Raw genomic sequence first — 20,299 nt, forward strand, 5'->3', positions numbered from 1 at the left:
AAACATACCAAAAAGGGCTTAGTACCCAGAGGGTTAAACATGTCAGGTTCACATTTCACAAACATAAATTCTATTTTGCATAATGAAAATAAAGCCTTTAATATTTTTTTTAAATTATTTTTATTTAAGCATGTCCAGGTCACATTTGGACCAGGTCACACCCAAAAATACTAAATTATATTTTTCATCATGAAAATGATGCCTCTTTTTAAATAAAATAATATATAATGATTTTTTAATTTCATTATAAACATGTCTATGTCAATTAAAAAAACAACAACAAACAAACAAAAGAAAAACATTGTAAATCTCTTTTTAGTACTGAAAATAAATATTTTAAAAAATAAATAAATAATTAAAAATAATATATTGATACTTTATTTAAAATGTCCATGTCATATGTTACAAAAATATTAAAAATAATTATAAATTATATTTAGCATAATGAAAATGAAGCGTATTTAAAAAAAATAAATCAAGTAAATAAATATATATATATATATATAAAAAAATATATATATAATATTTATATATTACACGTGTATTGTTGTGTTTGTCTTACCAGGATGAAGCTATCATATGTGTTCATCAGCTCATCAACGCGGTACTGCTCCAGCACCACCACCCCGGTCAGATTGGGGCTCCTCTCCCGGGCGCAGTCCTCACAGTGAACCACATACGTCTTCCTACTGCTGTTCTCACTGGTCACAAACAGCAGGTTAAACACCTCCACCTGTGCACACATGCATACAGACACATTAAGAAAATTCAATGCATCATGACAGGATATTATTTCCCCTCATTGTGTCTTGTGGTCCTCACATCACACTCGTTGCAGTAATATGCCGGCTCATCCTTCACTCTGCTCTGATAGGAGATCTTCTTCCCTATAGACACCAGCTGGTCCCTCAAAATCTGAATGTGTTTGATGGACTGGAGGAGACAATGTCTAAAAGAGAAAACAAGACGGAGGTGGAACTATAAAATCATTTCAAGCAGGTCTCACCGATATAAAAATGTCAACACCGCACTCACTTGATCATCTTGAATGTGTTTGGGTCTGTGACCTTGATTGTGCGGGCAACATTCCAGGACACGTGGATCATAGGGACGATCGATTTGACTTTCTTGATCTCGTTCCATTCAAAGCGCTCAAGAGCCAGCTGGTATTGATAGGCTGGGAAGACAAAGGGCATATAATGAAAACAAAGTCCTAATATGAAGCATGTGTCTAATATATTTACAGTAAATGCTTAACAAATGCCTTTGGCGCCACCTACTGACTCACCATTTAAAGGGCCCACGTTCCAGGCGATGTTGTTGCACCACCCCACGGCCTGGACCCAATGCACAGTGCCAGCGTTGATCCACACAAGGTCACCTGGTCTCTGAATGAAGCGGTACACAGGGATGTTTGAACGGTACAGGTCCTCCAGAACTGGCCACCATGAGCCCGTCAGATAATCCACGCCATGCCTAACACACAGAAGAGACACATTGCTTTATATTTTAATGTATTTCTCATCTAAAATGTCATACTAAGCCATAAAAAATCTGAAATAATGTGTGTGTGATGCAAAACTTACTTTTCACAGAAGTCACTGATGGCTTTCCAGTAGTGTTCATGAACAGCGAACCACTCACAGTCTCCAGGGCCAATATTGATGTTCACTGAAGAGAAGTTATTATTTTCCTGATGTCCTATAGAGAGAAATCAGAATTTCATTTTTTACAAAAGGTTGTTCTGTTTTATTTTATACAATACTATACAATACAATACAATACAATACAATACTATACTATACTATACTATACTATACTATACTATACTATACAATACAATACAATACAATACAATACAATACTATACTATACTATACTATTGCAAGTCATATTTTGAATAATAATGAAAAATCACTGCACTCTTTATATGTAAATATTTATCTATGAAACTATTGTGTGTGTTTGGGAGAGTTTGAGAAGGTTTTTTTTATTCTCAACAAGACCAAACGTCTGAAAAACAGTTAAACTTGACAAAACAACTTCACCAGGAAAACAACCTGATAAATACATTTTGAAGGGATAAGTCACTCAAAAATTCTGTCATCATTTACTCACCTAAACCTGTATGAATTTATTTCTTCTGCTGAACACAAAAGTTATATTTTGAAGAATATGGGTAGCCAAACAATTGATGGTCCCCATTGACTTGCATAGTATGGTGGAAAAAATACAACTGAAGTAAATGGGGTCCAATCAACTGTTTGGTTACTGACATTCTTTTTGGGCGAACTATCCCTTTAATAATGTCCTATTTCTAAACAAGTTAAGGGGGTTTTAGAGAAGTCTCATGAACACATCATGTGTGCGTACACTGACCTGGTGTGCGGCTGCCAGGGACCTTCATATAAAGCTGGACTGTGTTCATACCCAGTATAGTGTGACCAACATGACTCAGCATGTTGGTGCTGGACGACACTCGCATGAACGCAGGCAACTTCAACAGCTCCTGCAGCTGCGGCTTCCACCTGAAGACAAGTTCCCACAATCCTTTATTCACACCAAAGCAAGAAATAATGGCTCTCATAAAAAGAAAATCTGTCCAACTTTATTTAATGGACAATTGTCAACTAATGTACCAGTAATATCAAAGTGAACTTCTCTCACCGTTTTGGATCAGATAAGTCAATGTTGGTCCCAAATTTGATGATTTTTCCAACGGTCTTCTGCTCTGAGCTATTAAAAAAATATCATTTTAAGAGACAGCGCATCATAAAAATAAATAATACAAGTAATGCCAATCTATGCATTGCTAAGTGATAGTTTAACCTTTTACCTGGCTGTGGGGATAGAAGACCCAATGTTGGCTTGTAAGTTGGATTTTGTCACGTTTTTGTTTTCCGATTTGTCTTCCTCATCCTCATCTTCACTGTCTTTCTCTTCCTAAAAATAAAAAAGAGTGTTACTTTCATCTTAAATTAGTTTGTTTTGAGTGGGGGGGTGTGTGCCTGTGTCATTATAGCGGTTGTGGCTGTGGGTACCTAATACCTCCAGGCGATTGCCTGGACATTCAGCATCATCAAACTGCAATAACCTTCCTCTAAGGGAAGGAGAAGGGAAACTACACGCAAACATTAGTCATTTCATAGAATATGACTTTTCGGGGTGATGCACACCGTTTTGCCATAACCACGGTGCTTTCCCGTCTAGACTGTCTCGCTTCTGATATCGCTAAAGCGGTCTGGGTAACTGCCTACCTGTAAGCTCTCCTGGAAACTGGATGCTTGGTACTGTGCATATTTAGCAATGGTTGTATGAGATCTGCTACTTTCGCAGGGCCAGGTCTGAGCGGATCCTGAATGGTTCCAGTTCTCGTCCGCCGGCTGCTGCACCTGAGTCCTCACCTCCACTGCATGCTCGGAGTTGGCCTCAACTAGGGATTTGGTGGAGAACAGACCCAGGTCTACCAGAAAGACAAGAAAGTCATGGTCAGAAAAATTCTAAAAGATTCCAATTCGAATTTCATCATAAATTAAATGTGCATTTTAGGTCCAACAATTAGGTCCTGATAAAAAAATACACAATATCCAATGATTGATAAGTGTGTACATCCACTACTGTTCAAAAGTTTGGGGTCAATAAGAGTATAATAATAATAATAATAATAAAAGAAAATAATGTAGTTTTTGATCAATTTAATGCGTTCTTGCTGAATGATTGTATTAGAGGCACTGTATGTAAGTTTGGCCACTATAGAGGTTGCTTATTTAAAACAAAGGCGTAGCTTGATGACACCGTTAGTGGCAGTTGCAATCTTCACCTCTACAGCCGATGGAAAGCAATCCGATGAGACCCAGGCAGAAATCTTGTTCATGGATGAGCTAATGTAATTACATTTTATTAACATTACTGTGGTATGAAGCATGGCGGCTTAAAAGGGTCATATAATGCAAGTTCATATGAATATTGCAAAATACATATTCATACAAGTTAATTTGATTATTTAGGGTCTAAATGAAAAGTTTGTAATATACTTCAATTAAAAATTCTCATTAGTATTGTGCATATGCCTTTAAATGATAATGAGCTTTGCTCACTCCGCCCCTCTGTTGGGCATTTTGACAACGCACGTGGAGTGTTGCCTTTACAACAGTTACTGTCTCTTAAAGTACTTCCTGTTTTCTTCTGACTTTGGTCTGTAAACGAGTGTGTGTGTTTGAGAGATTGTTTTCTCACTGAGACGGAGGGATCCAGCCAGTCCTCTGATGACAGTCACAGCATTTTTAGGGTCTGTGCAGAACTGCAGCAGCACGGGAGAGAAAGCGTCCCTTTTACTCTCCAGCTAAAATTACAAAAACATACACACAAAGTAAGAATAGCACACCGTGACACAATCAAACAGACAGCTTAAATAGTTGATTGATACAACAATCTTGCCTTTTTTTCCCTCATGTAGAGCTCTAATACATCCATATAAACTTATGTCTGACAGAGCATATTATTGAGAAATTACATCAATAAAACTGATTGGCCTGAACTCACGTAAATGCTTGGGGTTGGAGGGTTCAGTTTCTCTCTGGGAATAGGAGTCTCACTGGACAGGATAGGCTTCACTGAAAACGCTGGGAGCAGGTATGACTCACGAAACTTATTGTTGACATTTGCCCCTCTGTCAAAGAAAAAGACAGTAGGTGTAGGCTATGTGTAAATTCAGTAAAGTAGTAAGAAAGAACAGAGAAAAACTAAAGTAAGAGACATGATTTATATTACCCATCAAAGTCATAATAATAATAACAATTAGATTCGTTTTATGGTGGTAGTATGTTGTGAATTTTGCAAGGGTAGTGATGTGTGCCTGCTAAAGGCTCAGTTATACTCCAGTTTGGGCGCGTACAAAAACAGCTGCGGACAGCGTGGACACGGACTACTTGTGTTTATACTGTCTGCTGAGGTCTGCTCAGTGAACGCGTTCCACACATGTGCAGTAGATCGGCTGGGACAGTAGCAAAGACATGCTTTTTTCAAGCTTTTTTCTTTGCCTTGACCATAGACTGTAAAACATAGGCCTTGACAAACTGGTCCCTAATATATTTCTACTTCTGCCGACACATACTTTGCCTAAACTCTCACTAATTTCCCTCCAGGAATTATTGCACATCTGGCTGTTTATGATCCTTTAATGATGGGTTGTCGAGGTACAGGTAGCGACAGACTTCTTCGCACAGCCTCTCTTCGAAATCAACGTCCATTTTTTACCCCCCGCGCTTTCGCGGTTTTAATCTAGTAGTGGGCGCGCGTACTTTGACCACGCGGTCACAAAATATGGGAGGCACACGGACGTCCGCAAGGAACCTCCGGACAAACCCTCCGATGACAATTTTTACGTCACGCGGACCCTAGCGGACCCTCGCGCAACTGCGCACGCGGAAATTATAACACAGGCATAAGTGTTCTGAATGGCTTTTAGCACATTGGTAAGCTTTGCTAAAGTATTTTGAGTTTTTGCTTGGTGGTTGATTACTGGCCCAAATCAAAACAGCCTATTATGTTCTGGTTCTTAGACATGGCTAGTGTCCCTTCCACCAGTAAGTGACATTTAGCCATTTAGCCTTAGCAAGCACCAATGCTTACAACCAGAATCATTTGTGGTCTAAAACGTCAAATGTGAACTCACTTGCAGGCTCGAATGACCTCATCTGCGTTATTATTGATGTTGATGTCATTGAGTGGCATGCTCTTCTGCTCGATCTCTGAGGCGATAAAAGTCTGCCGACTTCCGCTCTCAACCTTGACCAAACGGATCGTCAGTTCTTTTAATGGAATTTTAGACAACTCTTGCAGATTTAGGAGATTGACCCGGCTTAGAATTGGAGGCCTGTCGGAGAGAGTCACAGTAACAGAGGTTTGTGTGCTGGTTCTGGCAGATGCTGTGGAGGATGTATCAACCTTAACTGTGTCTTTTTTCACAGTCCCTTTTTTAACATCTGTCTCTTTTTCTCTCTTGACTTCTTTGAGTTCTGATTCTCCATCTTTCATGTCAATTTGTTGGTTTTCTGGGACAACCTGTTTGGTCCTGATTTCCATTAGTTGCTCATATGAACCTTTAGAGCAGGAATCCTTTATCGCTATCCCTTTCTTCACTGTTTCCTTTTTAGTCTCTCCTCCCTCACTCTTTTCACGATTTTCTCCTTTCATGCTCTTAACTTTTCTTTGAGACCTCACTTGATCTTTGTGTCTGACCCTGTCTCGTTCATTTTCTCTCTCGGTAGAAATGGGGCTGCTGTCTTTCATGGCCTTTGACACGGGCCTCGAGTTCTGAGTGAGTAGTAGCTCACAGCTGTGAACTAGTTTTGCCTGCAGGGTGGCATGAGACATCAGAGGTTCCTTCTCCTCCAGGGATGTGCAGGTTGGGTCTTTGTCTGATTCATCTACTTTGGTCTCTGTTTGTTCATACATCTTCTGCACCTTAGTTTCCTCTTTTTCTCCAGCAATTTCTTCCACTTTAGCTTCATTTTCCACTCTTTCTTCCTCCGGTTGACTCTCTTTATCCTTCTCTGTGGGCTGTATCTGTGGTGGTTTGACCTGATCTGGGATATCTGTTGTTGGAGATGTGGCAGGTGCACTATGCTGGTCTGGAGGGTGGATCTCGGGACCCAAGGACAGAGATGATGAGTATTTCACCCCAACTAAAGAACCTGGGGGAGGCCGACCAAATGGTCCACCCCTGTAAGTGTATCTATGGCTGCCCATTGCTGAGGTTGTTGACTTGAACGTGTCCATTTGGTGCAAGTGCGGTTTGTTGGGCTCAGGGCTGCTTAATGCATTAGGACTATTTTCTTTCTGCTCTCCTTCTCTCTTTTCTTCATCCTCTTCCTCCGTGTCCATGGATTTAGAGGATTCAGAAATGCCATACAATTTGGCCAAATCCCTGTGGCAATAGTCAACTCCAGTGCTGATCTCCACTGAGTCTCTAAGTGGAGATGAGTGTGTTGGACTAGGTTGTAGCACTGGCCTCCTCAGTACTCCAATCATATCTTCCTCTTTCCCTCCTTCATCATCACTCAAGTCCGACACTGGAGAGCCCTGCCAGCTCAGAACAGGTGGGCTTGTTGGTGGGTCCAACCTAAGGAGCTCCTCGCTATAGGTGCAGTGAGCCGGGAGAAGGTCTGGGGCACTATGCAACCCTGGGACACCCTCCTTGTTTCCAATGGGTTCTTCTTTGCAAACCTGCTTATCAGGATGAGTAGGTTTGTACCCACCAGCATCTTGGGTCTCTATACTTTCATCATCGCTAGTGTCTACATGGTCAGGCTCGGAAGAGTCTGATTGGTTGTCAACCTCTAAGGCTTTAGTATTGGATTTGTTGGTTGACTGGCATGGAGGACAATGGTTATTATTGACATGAGATTTACAGGGTGGGATAAACCCTGAGGTATTTTGAGAGAACTCTTCCTCTCTGTGACTGAGATGAAGTGGCTCAGACAGTAGGTCATCCAGGAGAGGTCCAGAATCAATGGGGTACAATGTTCCTAAATTGGGAGATGCTGACTTCGAAGTGGGCATCTCACTCTTCCTGTCTTTATGCATTCCTTGTTTTCTCTCCTCTTTTGCTCTTCTTTTCATCTGTCCCAACTTCCTCCCATTTTGATGTATGTTTTTCTTATCATGCCCTTTCCTTCCTTCCCTCATCTTTTTCTTTTTCCTGTCCTCCAGTTTTTTCTCTATCCTTTCCTTTGTGTCCAACAGCTCTCCTTCTTCCTTTCTCTCCTTCCTCTTTAAACGCTCTTTGTGCCTCCTCTTGGCCTGAATGTGTTTCAATAGTTCAGAGTCCAGCTTGCTGAGGGAGCTCTTGTGAGTGGATTTGAATTCAGCCTGGTGTTTCGAGTGTCTGCTCTTCTTCATATCTGACTTCTGTGCCCTCAGACCTCTGTCTGAGGTTTGAGTGGTGGCCTCAGAAGGAGAATCTGAGTCTCTCTGATCATGTTTCCTTAACCCAGTCTCTGGGTTCCTCCATTCTGTGCAATCTCTGACTCTACCCTCAGCACTGCAGTGCGGCTGAATGGGACTCCGTTGGCGGCTTATGTGCTTGGATGCACTTGGACGTTTTTTGTCCACACCCTCAGACTTTTGGGATTCCAGGCTAGAGGTGGTACGCCCCATCTCCTGTAGAGAAACAAATGCCCAAACATGTCACAAGTCTAAACTTACATGAAAGAGCACCTTAATATACATGATTTGCTTTTTGAAATTTAATTTTCTCTGCTTTTACTGTTAATTTATATGGACTTGGTTGACTCACACTGCTAGACTTTTGACTATTGATAGAACATCTTTCAGGCGAAGAACGCCCACTTAGACAGTCTCAGCCTCAGACAACACACCCACAGATTGAGACTTTGAAAACGGGCCAAAACATTGAAAGGAATAGTTGTCACAGGAATGGAAATTCTTCCTTAGTTTACTTACACTGTTGCCGTGTTTTCCCGAGCGGCTCTGTGTTTTCCAGCCAGGCTGTGCTGTGTTGAATCTCGGCTGAGGTACTGAGGTGACTGGGCTGCTGGAGGGGCCAGTGTGCCTCTGTGGTGGAGGGAGCTGGTGCTGCTGATTGTAAGGCACACTGGTGAGGTTTGCTGGTGATGGGCAATCCCAGCCCCCTTTGGACCCACGGGGATAAGGGCCTGGATGATCTTGGACCAGATGATAGGATGGCCCCTGTTTGGTGGGTTTCTTGTTGTGGGGCCCCTGGTTTAGGGCAATGTTGGGTTGTGATGAAAAGGAATATGGTCTGTAGATGTGATCTCTCATGACAGAATGACTGGACTCCTTTTAAATAAAAGAAAGAATGACGATCAGGAGCAGAACAAAGTATATAATTGTAAATTATACATTTAAAGTAATGAATCTGTGATTAGGGCTGTTAATGGGTTAAATTGACAGTCTTAATTCACATGTGTGGATATAGTGCTATAAACCTTCCTAAAACAGCTGCTGTCTTCCAGGTATATAGAGAAAATCTACTACACAAAAAGCACAGCCGAGACCACTAGTCTACCTGAGAACGAGAGGGGGAAGACCTCTTCTCAGACAGGCTCCAGGACATTGAGCTTTTGTATGATGGGCTCCAGGACCGAGGTGGATGAGATGGAGGAGGGCGGTTGATGAAATATTTATCTCTCGGGTGGAAATTCTGCAGAATTTATCAGGGATGAAGCATTACATCTTAAGGATGTTCTCATTCCGACTAGCAGATGATGGTTAAAGACTACTGCCCCTTTACAGTGTTTTAACCAAAAGGTTTTTTTTATACCAAAAACTAACATAAACCTTAAGAAATTCAAAATTGTAAATGTAAAAAATAGTTGTCTATGAACATTAAAAAGAACATGACTGACCTGGTGCGAGCTGATGCTTCTACTCCTCTTGCTGGGACCGTCCTCTCGTAAAGGGGATGAGTCACGGAGAGTTGGTGACATATTGTGAGGAGGTGCTTGACGTTTGAGAGAGGGCCCATGGAAAGTCCTAGACTGAGTCCACTTCTCTCCCTGGGTCTGTGGGGGGCGCCCAGTGGAACGCTGCTGCTGGTGCGGACCTCCATACTAAGACAGGAAATATCATCAAGTCAGACAGGAAATTAAGTTATTTTGTGTTTTGCTCATCTCTGACAGCACTGAAACTTTATATATTTCAATGAAAGCCCCTCACCCTGTGTGGCTGGCTGCCGTGATTGTTGCTGCTAGAGAAGTGTCCTCCACACCCTGAGTTGTAATTTAGGGTGGAACGTTCTGGGTTGTGGTGCTGGTTCTGTGTTGGTCCACAGCCCCTCGGAACCCTCTGCTCCTTTCCGATGCCTCTGTCTCTGGGTCTGTCCCTGCTAAAACCTGGAGGTCTGTCCATGAATGAAGAGGAATATGAACCATGAGGGTCACAAAGCAGTGTCTCAAAACAAACATTTGCATATTATCTGTACTATTTAGAATATAAGATTAGTGCGTCAAATCACGGTATTTTGAAAATCCAAAATATTTATTTTACAAATATTCAATTAAAACGTATATGTAATAATAATTTAGTTAAAATTTTATTATAAAATAAAATTATATATATATATATATATATATATATGAACATATATATAAAATTTTATGTTTATATGAACCAGTATGTTCAGCATTTATAATAGTCAGCACGGTCAATTCTCTTCTGAAACTGCAGTGCTTGGCACTTGAACAGTGGTTTGATGTATTTTTGTATTATTATTTTTAAATATATATATATGCACAGATGATATATATATAATATAATAATACAAAAATACATCAAACAACTATATATATACTGTATATATACACATGATATACTATATATATATATATATATATACACTATACAAAAATACATCTGTACAAGTGCCAAGTGCAGTTTCAGAAGAGCATTGACCATGTTGACTATTATCAGTGCTGAACATACTGGCTTACAACTCAGTATTATTATAGCAGAAAAAAGGATTGACCTGTTGTTATAAGGTTTGTTTGGGTAGTTTCTTCCTGCTGTGTAGTTTTGGGACGGGGATTGATAGATCCCTCCGCTGCACCTGAAAATAGAAGAACTCAGGATTTAAAAACTGTAATCCTCCTCTCTGAGTAAAAAAAAAAAAATGTAGGATATACATAAAACAGATGTTTTGCTTTTAAATGTATGTGGTGGATAGAAGACCTGGATGGAGGAGCCCAGTGCCGGTTGCTGCCTGGGGCCCATGGTGCTCGATTCGGCCCAGAAGAGGGGAAGGAGTCCCATGAGTTACGTCCAGAATACTGGTCTGCTATGTGATACATTCAGCCTGAGGCAAGACAAACACACACACACACACATACAAAAGCAATTACTATAGTTGTTCACTTGTGCTGTAACTTGTTGCGGAGAAAAGAAAGCGTCCTGTGAATACTCACCACACTGAAGAGTCTGAGAAAGCCTCCACTGCAGATCTCAACAGAGATCACTACACCTTCCCTCGTGTTCAATTCAAGCTTTTCTGCATGAAAAAGACAATAAAATAACAAGGATGAATAAAACTGAAAGCATCCTTTCATAATTTAACATGATAAGCGTAATGACTTGTTTTTTGTAATCTTCTACATTTTTTAGGAAAATTAGTGGTGATGTTCCATGCAAAACTCGCAACCTTCAAGTCTCTATTGATATTATCATCCCTATGAATCGAGTCGTCATTTAATGTAGGCCTAAATCTATTTGATTTTTCGCCTGTTTTATTGTCCAACAGGTATTGCTCTCGTCTAGTCACTTCATTTATACAATACAGATCAATTACAATACAGAACTTCATTAAATATGAGACAAATTCTAATTCGGTTAAAGACAAAAAGTATAATTATTCAGATCAAGTAAGTTTAGTGTTGATTCAGTTCAGTTCAATAACGGTGTAAAGTTCAATTATGAGTTCAGTTCAGCTATAAGAGCCTCAAAAGAAGGCAATGGTGTCATTATTCAGCTCGAGTCAGTCCCATGCAGATTTCAATGGCAGTGTCAATGTTACAAAATTCATCAATTGTGAAAACTTAACTCAGCTATAAAGCAGCTCTACAGAAGACAACAGTGCCATTATTCAGCTCAATTAAGTTCAAGTTTTGTTCACATCCGTTGGTGTCAGTACAGTCAAATTTAACATAATTAACAAATATGTCAAGTGTCTTTTAACCCCAACTCAGCAAGCCAAAGGCGAAAGTGGCAAATAACCCAAACTCCATCAGGTTACAAATGGAAAATAAAATGAAAAAGGAGAAACCAGTTACACAAAGCCGGGTATTTAGCAAAACGAATATTTTCCCCCTCTCCGTTTTCAAATATAACATCGTTCACACACCCGCATAAATACGCCGTCGAGCGCCATCATAACTATGCCAAACCTATTGGCGGCAGTGTAGGGGTTAAGGATAAAGCCATGCAAGCCAATCAGAATCCTCAGAATTGACAAGAGAGAACCTAAAACGCAGTTTCTCCCAGTTCATACGACACAACATTTTCAGAAATCTCCACTTTGGCCAGAGTTTTTAGAAATAATCGTTTTCTGTGATAAATACGGGGTTTTCGTGTAAACGAGAGGCTAATCCGCGGGGAAATATCTGCGTTTTCCCTTTGTGTAAACGGGGCCTCAGTTGAAGGGGGACCAACTCTTCTCTGGCCTAAATGAAAGAACAACTTGTAGCACAAACAATGTGGGACTGGGACAAGTTACTGGTTTAATTATAATGATTAGGGTTTAGGGTTATGAACAGACCCTCAGTGTGAGCAATAGTAATAGTGATGCTTGCCTTAGTACAGTCCACAGGAAGCTAGAAACATAAAGACAGACGGAAAGCGGGGGTGGGGGAGTAGAAAGGAAATCTTCAGGATGTGCTCTTGTAAATGATGGTCAATATCAGTTTCCTGAGTGAAAAAACAACATGGCTCTCTGGTAGCACACAAGTATGCTAACTCAATACTATGCTAGTGGCTACCATGCATAATGTGTTGCATGCACAACACAATGCAACACAATGTCCGTCCTTAACTGAAAAAATGTAATTCTGATCTTCACAACACCCACACCTAACATATCTCTGAAGATTTGTTACCACCTGACTAACGCTTCCTCTAGACTTGACCAAGGCAACAGATCAAACACGCAAAGCTGGAACAAGTTCAACCTCAAGCATCTGCAGCAATCCACAGGCTCCTTTTCGTTTTATCTCTGCCCCCCATGTTCCACTCCACCCACACCAACTGTCCTATACCATAGGAAAGAACATAAGAGGTTAAAGGAGGGGATTTGTGTTCTTTCTGGTATGTGAATAGGTCAACTCTCATACTGTATAACTACAGCTGAGCATTCTGGTTCAGATCAGGACAGAGCAACCGCGGGCTATTTGTGTTGGCTAAAGGACGTTGCACTTATAATAGCACATTTAATACACCTAATAAAAACACGCTTGCACTTTGACACATTTGATTGATATATAATGCATGGTAAACATTTGCATGCTTCTTTCCAACACATACACAACATTGCCGTAGGACATAAAACACAAACAACATCTTTTATATTGAGAGCTCTTGTTTTCCATAAACAGCAAACCAATTAAATTGGTAACACATGGAGACATTTTTGCCAAGAAATGTCACATGTGTCTCCTCTGAAATTTCAGAAGAGATCTAAACAATAGGCATTTCAATCCAAATCATTTTATGCCAATTTTGTAATATTGCATAAAACACTACGAGGTTGTGAATATTATTTCCAAATTGTGCATAAAAACACGCTCAATTGACGAAAGAAAATGTGCGCATAAACTACGATGGAAACACGTTTACTGAATAAATTCTTAGATGTGCATCATAAAAGTCATGTGACTGCATCAACGTCACGTGACAAATGCTTTATTCACAAATTGTCTTTGTGATACTAGATATTTTTGACATAAAAATGTATTTTAAATCCATAATATTGATATTGTGAATGATTCAACCATTGTTTAATTAAATGTCATAACTCAAAATTCCAGTGAAACGACAGACAATTGACATTGCATTCAGATCTGGCTCCGTACAATCAGTAACAATGCTAAGATAAAACCTGCAACGCTGGAACAAGTACTATCTTGCATCTGCAGCAATATGAAATGCTAATGCTAATCTAGGTTGCCATAGAAACCCAGCGAACTGTTCTGATGAATTCAACCAAGTCCCTTCCCCGTAATTTTTTTTCACTTGGATGTACTTCAATATGGAAGAAAAGATCTGTCGTTACCACCATTTCATCGCAACTTTAAATAAAATTCGGAAACCGTAAAAATGTTTTAATAGAAACCCAAACACTTCTCATCAATCTCCTTGGATCAAATTATCTCAGCTATTCAATCCTCATGCATTCTATAGCTATTATAGCCAACTATTTTCTCATTTATTTCAATTTTTATTTGTCATAAGGCTATTTAGAAGAAACATCAAAGGTGATGCTTCAACGAAGAGCTATGAAAGAGCACCTCTGAGCAATACAAATTTCCTTTGTTCTGCCAACACTCATGTAAGCGTCCTATTCCATTGTAATCAAATTTCAAAGCAGATCAACAATGCAATGTCAAACAGGTAGAGTTGTATCAGATTACACAAGCCTATCAAGGTATATATATCACACCTGTTCAGTTCACCTCTCACAGTACCTCCACCAGCAAGGAAAACACAATGATGCAAGACTGACGTGCACGAGTGGGTTGTGTATGCTAACGTTTTTATGAAACGCTTCAGTAGGTAGCCATAGAAACTCAGCAAACTGTTCCGTTGGAAAGGAAGTGGTTCTGACTTCCTGTAAAAACGTGACCCTGTTGTGCAGTTGTGGTTGTGACCTCATACACACACACACTGCTGAAAAATATCTCACTTTTACAAACGAAAATGTGTCTCCCTTCATGTTTTTAAGTGGATTGAGATTATCAGGCCTCATTGTATCACACAGATGGATGAGTACAGCTTCTTTGCATTACATTCAAATGAGGGGCGATTCAGGCAGACAGTTGAGAATCATCAGAAGAGCTTCTCCTCACGAATCTTCCTCTTACTATAAGCTTTCATGAGCCTCTCCAGCTTCACACACATGCACTTAGATTAAGGAGAGATTACATTAGAAAATAATGGACCTAAGGCAGCTGTTTCCAGCACTGTTTCTTTTCCTTCCATATCTTGCTCTCATTAATTTAATCGAGTCCGTATCGGTAGCCGCAGTAATTCTGCTTTTACGCAGTTCTACAGGGATCACATGATATTTTTTTTCTCTCTGAGGCATACTTATGAGGTTAAATTCTGCACGAAAACTCTCATAACTGTGTATGTTTGGTGAATTGTCTCTTCAGTGGGCCATTTTTTGCTACTGTGCCTTTAAGAATACTATGTAAACTCTCTTTTATACATATGAAATGATTAACAGCAGGTATAATGTAGTTAGCACTACTTCTTAATAAGAGACTACATTACAATGTGACTGAAACTGAAATGAACCACATAAACCATAAAATCGGAAATGTTTATGGATCTTGTTAAACATAAATGTTGGGAAGGATATGCAGAGTCAAGGTCTGGCAAGGTCAGACTTTCCCACATTTTACTCTTTAACAAAATGGATTTCTGATTCTGTTGTTTCGGAATAATCTTAAATTGAATGACATTTGACATCTGAAATTATATGAGCCATAGTGGATGCCTAATTTTAATGAATTTCTTTCTTTTTTAAAGTTCAAGAAAAATGTAATGATATGACCCCTTAAGTATGACAGTCTAGAATCCACATTGAAATCTATTATAGCCTCAACACTATAACTCAAATTCCTTACAAAACTAAAGCCAGGAATCTGGTTGAAAACAAATAATCCACGGTGACTGTCCATTTGAAACAGATATCTCATGAGAGCAGAGGGGAACAACAGCAGGGATCAAACAAACAGAGGAAGAGTGGGGAGGGAAAAGATAGGGGCGCCACTGCTGTCAGGAGCTTTGAGATTGTGTTACTGACTGATATACGAGAGAAATTCGGACTTGATATTCAGCGGGGAAAAAACACGCACACAGCAGACGTAAACAAAAGCAGCTAGGCCGAGCTGTGAGGGTTTTCCCGTTTAAACAACTGAATCGGATATGATGAGTGTCTCTTTTTTGAAAGCAAAGCGCAGATGGTGTTACAGACAAAAAATAGACAACTGTCTAAAATGGCACAGATCATGCAGGAATATTTGAGGTTTTGTTGATCAGTTTCAGTTTCAGACGCAAACGACATCCAGTTTCGAAATCACAAACAGTACGAAGCTTTTTATTTTCGTGTTTCAAGCGGGACTTTGTTGTGGAGACAACTGTCTCGTAAAACAGACAATGCTCGCTGATGTGGGACCTTAGTCGTAACCGCACAAACGTGATTCTTTATTCGCTGTCGAATGATCAGCCACATTTTCTCTCCGAGTAATTCTCATGGGATTTCTGTCTCTGTGTCTATTCTCACGTTCACATTGTCAGCTTTCACACTTAGGTAGAAGCGCCATTTATGCTGACATGTCTTTAAAAACTCGATGTGCTATTGCAGCTGTTAGGGTCACAGTTGGTGGGTTTAAGAGTTGATATCCAATCTGAGAAGCAGATATTGACATGTACACATATCTCATATTACTCTAAATAAACAGAGACAGAGACCATCTTTCGCACATGAGGCTTATATCAGATCAAGAGTGTGTGGAATGTGTGTTGTAACAGGCAGGACACATTTGGGGGCGGATTTAATTAACCAAGGGAGAGCTAGGAACAAACTAATTTGATAGAAAATACCTTAGACAAAAGACAAACTCACATACTCTCCAAGAAGTCTACTTACTCACACATGGTTAAAGGCACTCTTTAACCCTGACCATTAAAGGAATAATGGACAAAAATTGGTTGCAATAAGAATTACAGTTTTGTAAAGAGAATCAATTGACTCCACTGATGTCAAAACTGGCTTGATGCGTCTTCATGTACCAATACAAGCGCAAATAACATTCGAGCGAGATCATAAAGTGTTCCATATGACTTGTGCACTATTACAATTCTCCTGAAGCCACATGATAGTTTTGTGTGAAGAACAGATCAAAACTCAAAGAAACAGATCGAAGTTATTATTCACTGTTCTCAAATATCATGCACTCTTGGCAAATCAATGGTTTTTGACGTCACTTACATAAATTGTGTCTTCATGAGACATATCTGAATATGTCGAAGCACAAATGAGATTTAGGAGCTGGCGTGAGAATTTCATTGAAAATTAACTGAAATTTCAGTTATACAAAGCTAATTTATGACTTTAGAAGATGTACTAGACAAACATAACATTTTATGACAGTACTTTTATGACTATTTGTGTCACTTTCTGAGCTTAACATCCCCATGTCAAGATAATGTATTTGTATTATTTTTATTTCTAAAATAAATTTTGTTACACAGAATCAGTCTGTGTTTGAACAAAGTGAGAAAATGAAGACTTTAACATGTGAACTGTCCCATTAAATGTAAAACTCACTAAAGCACATTTGTTCAGAGATCTTAAAGGGTTAGTGCACCCAAAAATTATCATTCTGTCAGTATTTACTCACCCTCATGTCGTTCCAAACCCTTAACCCGGAACACAAATTAAGATATTTTTAAATAAAATCTGAGTGATATCGGTCCCTCCGCTAATAGCTACGCAACTGATCAATGTTTATGTGAATAAAAGCTAAGATTAAATGTGGCGGAATACCATAGCAAGTGCTTGGGAGCACTTCGACTCGGCGTAGTAATATTAAACTCTCTATCGTATTCCGCCATACATTACAGTTATCCACTTTACACGCTTAGAAAAGTGCAACGTTTTATTTTGTGTCACCATTCTTGGTCGAGTTACACTACTCGTGTAACTGTATTTAAATAGGGAATACGTGGAGGTGTTTGGTCGCTTCTCTGCTTGGCCCATATTGAATGAACTGGGCTATTTAAGTGCGATCAAAGTGTCTCGCGATTGAGAGACGAGAGAGAGGTATGCATCAACTCGTCTTAGTTAAGGGAATAACATAGTTTAATAATATGAAAAAAACGGTGGAGTGTCCCTTTAAGTGTAAAAGGGGTAGTTGCGTAGCTGTCAATGGAGAATACAGTAAGCTCTCAGATTTCCAAAAATGAACGTAAGTCTTATGGGTTTGGAATGACATAGGGTAATTAATGGCAGAAAGTTCATTTCTGGACAAAATAACCCTATAAAGTAACTCAAATCCTTTACAATTAAAACAACAGCTGTATTTATGCCAATTTTCTGGTTTCTATTTCTCTTATCACTCTGATCATTCCATCTTCATTTGCAGGTGCTGCTAATGAATTGGGCCAATAGGGACGAGGACAGGTGACCATGGGGCCCGAAGGAGGGTAACGTAATGTGTGCATGTGTTCTCTGGCAGATAACAAAGCGAAGAAATCTCTCTCGTACAGAGAAAGTTATGGGTGATACAGCTCGTGTGGAGGTTGTCTGAGAAAGTTCACTGCAGACACAAACACACCGAGGCGGTGTCTTTTATTAGATCTGTGCTGAGCTGTAATGGCAGAGATCTTGATCGCCAGCTATAATAACCATACTTCCTGTATAAGAGTATTCAATAGAGACCAGCATGCTATTATATTACACACACACAAACACACATACACACACACTGCATTATGTACAGAAGGATCTCCTCTGCAGCTTACTTAACAATTCAATTTGAGTTGTGGAGACTTGCATGGGAGTTATTGCAAAACATTCAGTCACATTACTGCACAAAGAAAAGGAAAAGAAACCGCATGAAGCACAACGACAGAGAAAGTCAGCCGGTTGGGGCCGGTATTTAAATGGCTCGGAGAGGAGAGATGAGTGTTTCTCGCTTGAGACACACAAGCGTTCTTACCTTGCAGGTCAGAGAGGAAGAGAAGGACACTGCTTCCTGCTTGCCCAGTGCTGGAGCATAATGTCCCTTTAAATGTTTAACCTTTACCTTTAAAAGCACCGGATGACAGTTCTGACAAAACATGCACACGCTCTGTCAAGCACACACACACACACACACACACACAAAAAGAGTTAGACGACTTACTCACGAAACACCAGTGACAGACAGGAAGTGAGCTTCTATTGTCAAAAAAGCGAGTGTGCCTGATCCATTTTCCGTTTCCTCACTCAACAACACTCTCTCGCTTTCTCTTACATTTGCACCCTCCTCTCCTGCCTTCTCCTTCAGTAGACAAAGAGAGGAAAGGAATGATACGAGAAAGCAGAAAAAGAGAGAGAGAGAAATAGAGGGCGAGACAGTGAAAGAGGTAGAGAGAGTGGTGCTGAGAGAAAATAGCCCAACCCCCTTCTACCAGCCAGTCTGCATTCATTTCTTTTCCTTTTTTTGCTTCTCCCTCTACGACCCCTCCCCCACCCTCCATCACCTCTCTCTCTCCTTCACTTCATCCTCATTTCTTCTCTCTCTCTCTCTCTCTCTCTCTCTACAGCTAAAGAGTACAGTATGTGTTTCCAAGGCAACCAATCATAAACTCTGCTCATTGCACACCAGTTTAAGATTACAGGAGGCATTCTGAGCGCAAAACAACAATCTCACCTGAGAGAAAAAAAAAACATGCAAAAATGGAGAGCACGGCAGTTCCTGAAGGGAGATTATGTGTACTTGAGAAATTTCCAAGTCTACTAATAAGATTCATTGGTTTGGTTTGCATTGCCCAGTTTATTTTGCTATTCGTTGAGTGACTTCAGATACTGTATGAGGATTGGCATGTTGTTTAGATGACTTACCTGCTCTAGCATGCACCACACGCAAACCCAGCAGAGTAAATATTAAGTCTCTGTCCAATCGGAAGGAATCACAAACAAAGGATTATTAACACTGAAGCTAACACGTGTTCTGCTTGAAATAATATACTGTCATTTTGAATCTTAAAAAAAAAAACGACTCTATAAAAGACTGATCTAAAATTCTGTTGTCTTTTTATAATCATATTTTCCATGTTACAAAAAAAAATGTGTTCTTTCACCTAAGAAACATAGTTACGGAACATGTTACCTGTTTCAGGTGCAGAAAAGCTTCTCATAAACTACAATTATATCTGCGGAAATAGTACCAAATTCACATGACCAACTTTGGTCAAAAATGCTTTGCTAAAAACAGCATGCTAATTCTTCTCATTTTGCTTCCCTGTCTCTGCCTTGAGAGTCCCACCATGGAGGAGCCACAGTTTGGGCAGCTCAAGTTTGGATCCATTCTTTGCAATGATTTCAGGTGACGGCGACAGTCGCAAAGATATCAGATGATGGCAACTTCGGATCGAGAGGAAAAACTTTCAAAAAGTTATCCAAATATTGTAATAATACCCTTATATTGTCATTATCATTAAGACTTGTAATTGCGCTCTGACACTTTAATTGTTAGCTTAACACAATACATGGTACTTGGAAAATGGTGCTACCGATCTAGAGAAAACAGAAAACGGCTTGTTTTCTTCCCTTTTGCCTTAATAGGTAAAAAAACTTCAACACCCATAATGCACTGGGTATGTTGCAGTCCATGGCCACTCCCACCAGTCTGCTATGGCCACACGCAGAGCAGAGTCAAATACTGCCTTGCTTTATTAGGAAATGCTTCCAAATAAAAAAAAAAAACTTCTCATAATGGTGTTGTATTGTTTCCGGTTGCAAGAATTCAACGTTTCGCAAACATTAATTATTTCCGGT

General features: G+C 39.9%; 1 protein-coding gene across 4 annotated transcripts in view; it reads right to left on the bottom strand.

The window, feature by feature from the left end:
• The window catches only part of kdm6bb (lysine (K)-specific demethylase 6B, b), a 29,292-nt gene that overhangs the window by 2,148 nt on the left and 6,845 nt on the right, over window positions 1-20,299 (bottom strand). For 2 of the 4 annotated variants that reach the window (XM_039675638.2, XM_039675640.2), the window contains 19 exons: window positions 10,947-11,029; window positions 10,714-10,837; window positions 10,511-10,591; window positions 9,703-9,886; window positions 9,393-9,596; window positions 9,053-9,187; window positions 8,467-8,823; window positions 5,675-8,163; window positions 4,543-4,669; window positions 4,237-4,342; window positions 3,258-3,463; window positions 2,837-2,943; window positions 2,668-2,736; window positions 2,380-2,528; window positions 1,587-1,701; window positions 1,289-1,476; window positions 1,036-1,177; window positions 823-949; window positions 563-733 (listed from right to left, as the gene is read on the bottom strand). In XM_039675638.2, the coding sequence (XP_039531572.2) occupies window positions 563-733; window positions 823-949; window positions 1,036-1,177; window positions 1,289-1,476; window positions 1,587-1,701; window positions 2,380-2,528; window positions 2,668-2,736; window positions 2,837-2,943; window positions 3,258-3,463; window positions 4,237-4,342; window positions 4,543-4,669; window positions 5,675-8,163; window positions 8,467-8,823; window positions 9,053-9,187; window positions 9,393-9,596; window positions 9,703-9,886; window positions 10,511-10,591; window positions 10,714-10,832 (5,076 nt within the window). In that variant the 5' untranslated portion in view covers window positions 10,833-10,837; window positions 10,947-11,029. Of the gene's footprint in view, window positions 1-562; window positions 734-822; window positions 950-1,035; window positions 1,178-1,288; window positions 1,477-1,586; window positions 1,702-2,379; window positions 2,529-2,667; window positions 2,737-2,836; window positions 2,944-3,257; window positions 3,464-4,236; window positions 4,343-4,542; window positions 4,670-5,674; window positions 8,164-8,466; window positions 8,824-9,052; window positions 9,188-9,392; window positions 9,597-9,702; window positions 9,887-10,510; window positions 10,592-10,713; window positions 10,838-10,946; window positions 11,030-18,476; window positions 18,574-18,662; window positions 18,889-20,299 lie in introns of those variants that run through there. The other 2 variants (XM_039675639.2, XM_039675641.2) reach the window with 2 other exon arrangements.

This window comes from Pimephales promelas, chromosome 23 (genome assembly GCF_988280905.1).
Source record: "Pimephales promelas chromosome 23, fPimPro1.hap1.1, whole genome shotgun sequence".
Taxonomy (NCBI): Eukaryota; Metazoa; Chordata; class Actinopteri; order Cypriniformes; family Leuciscidae; genus Pimephales; species Pimephales promelas.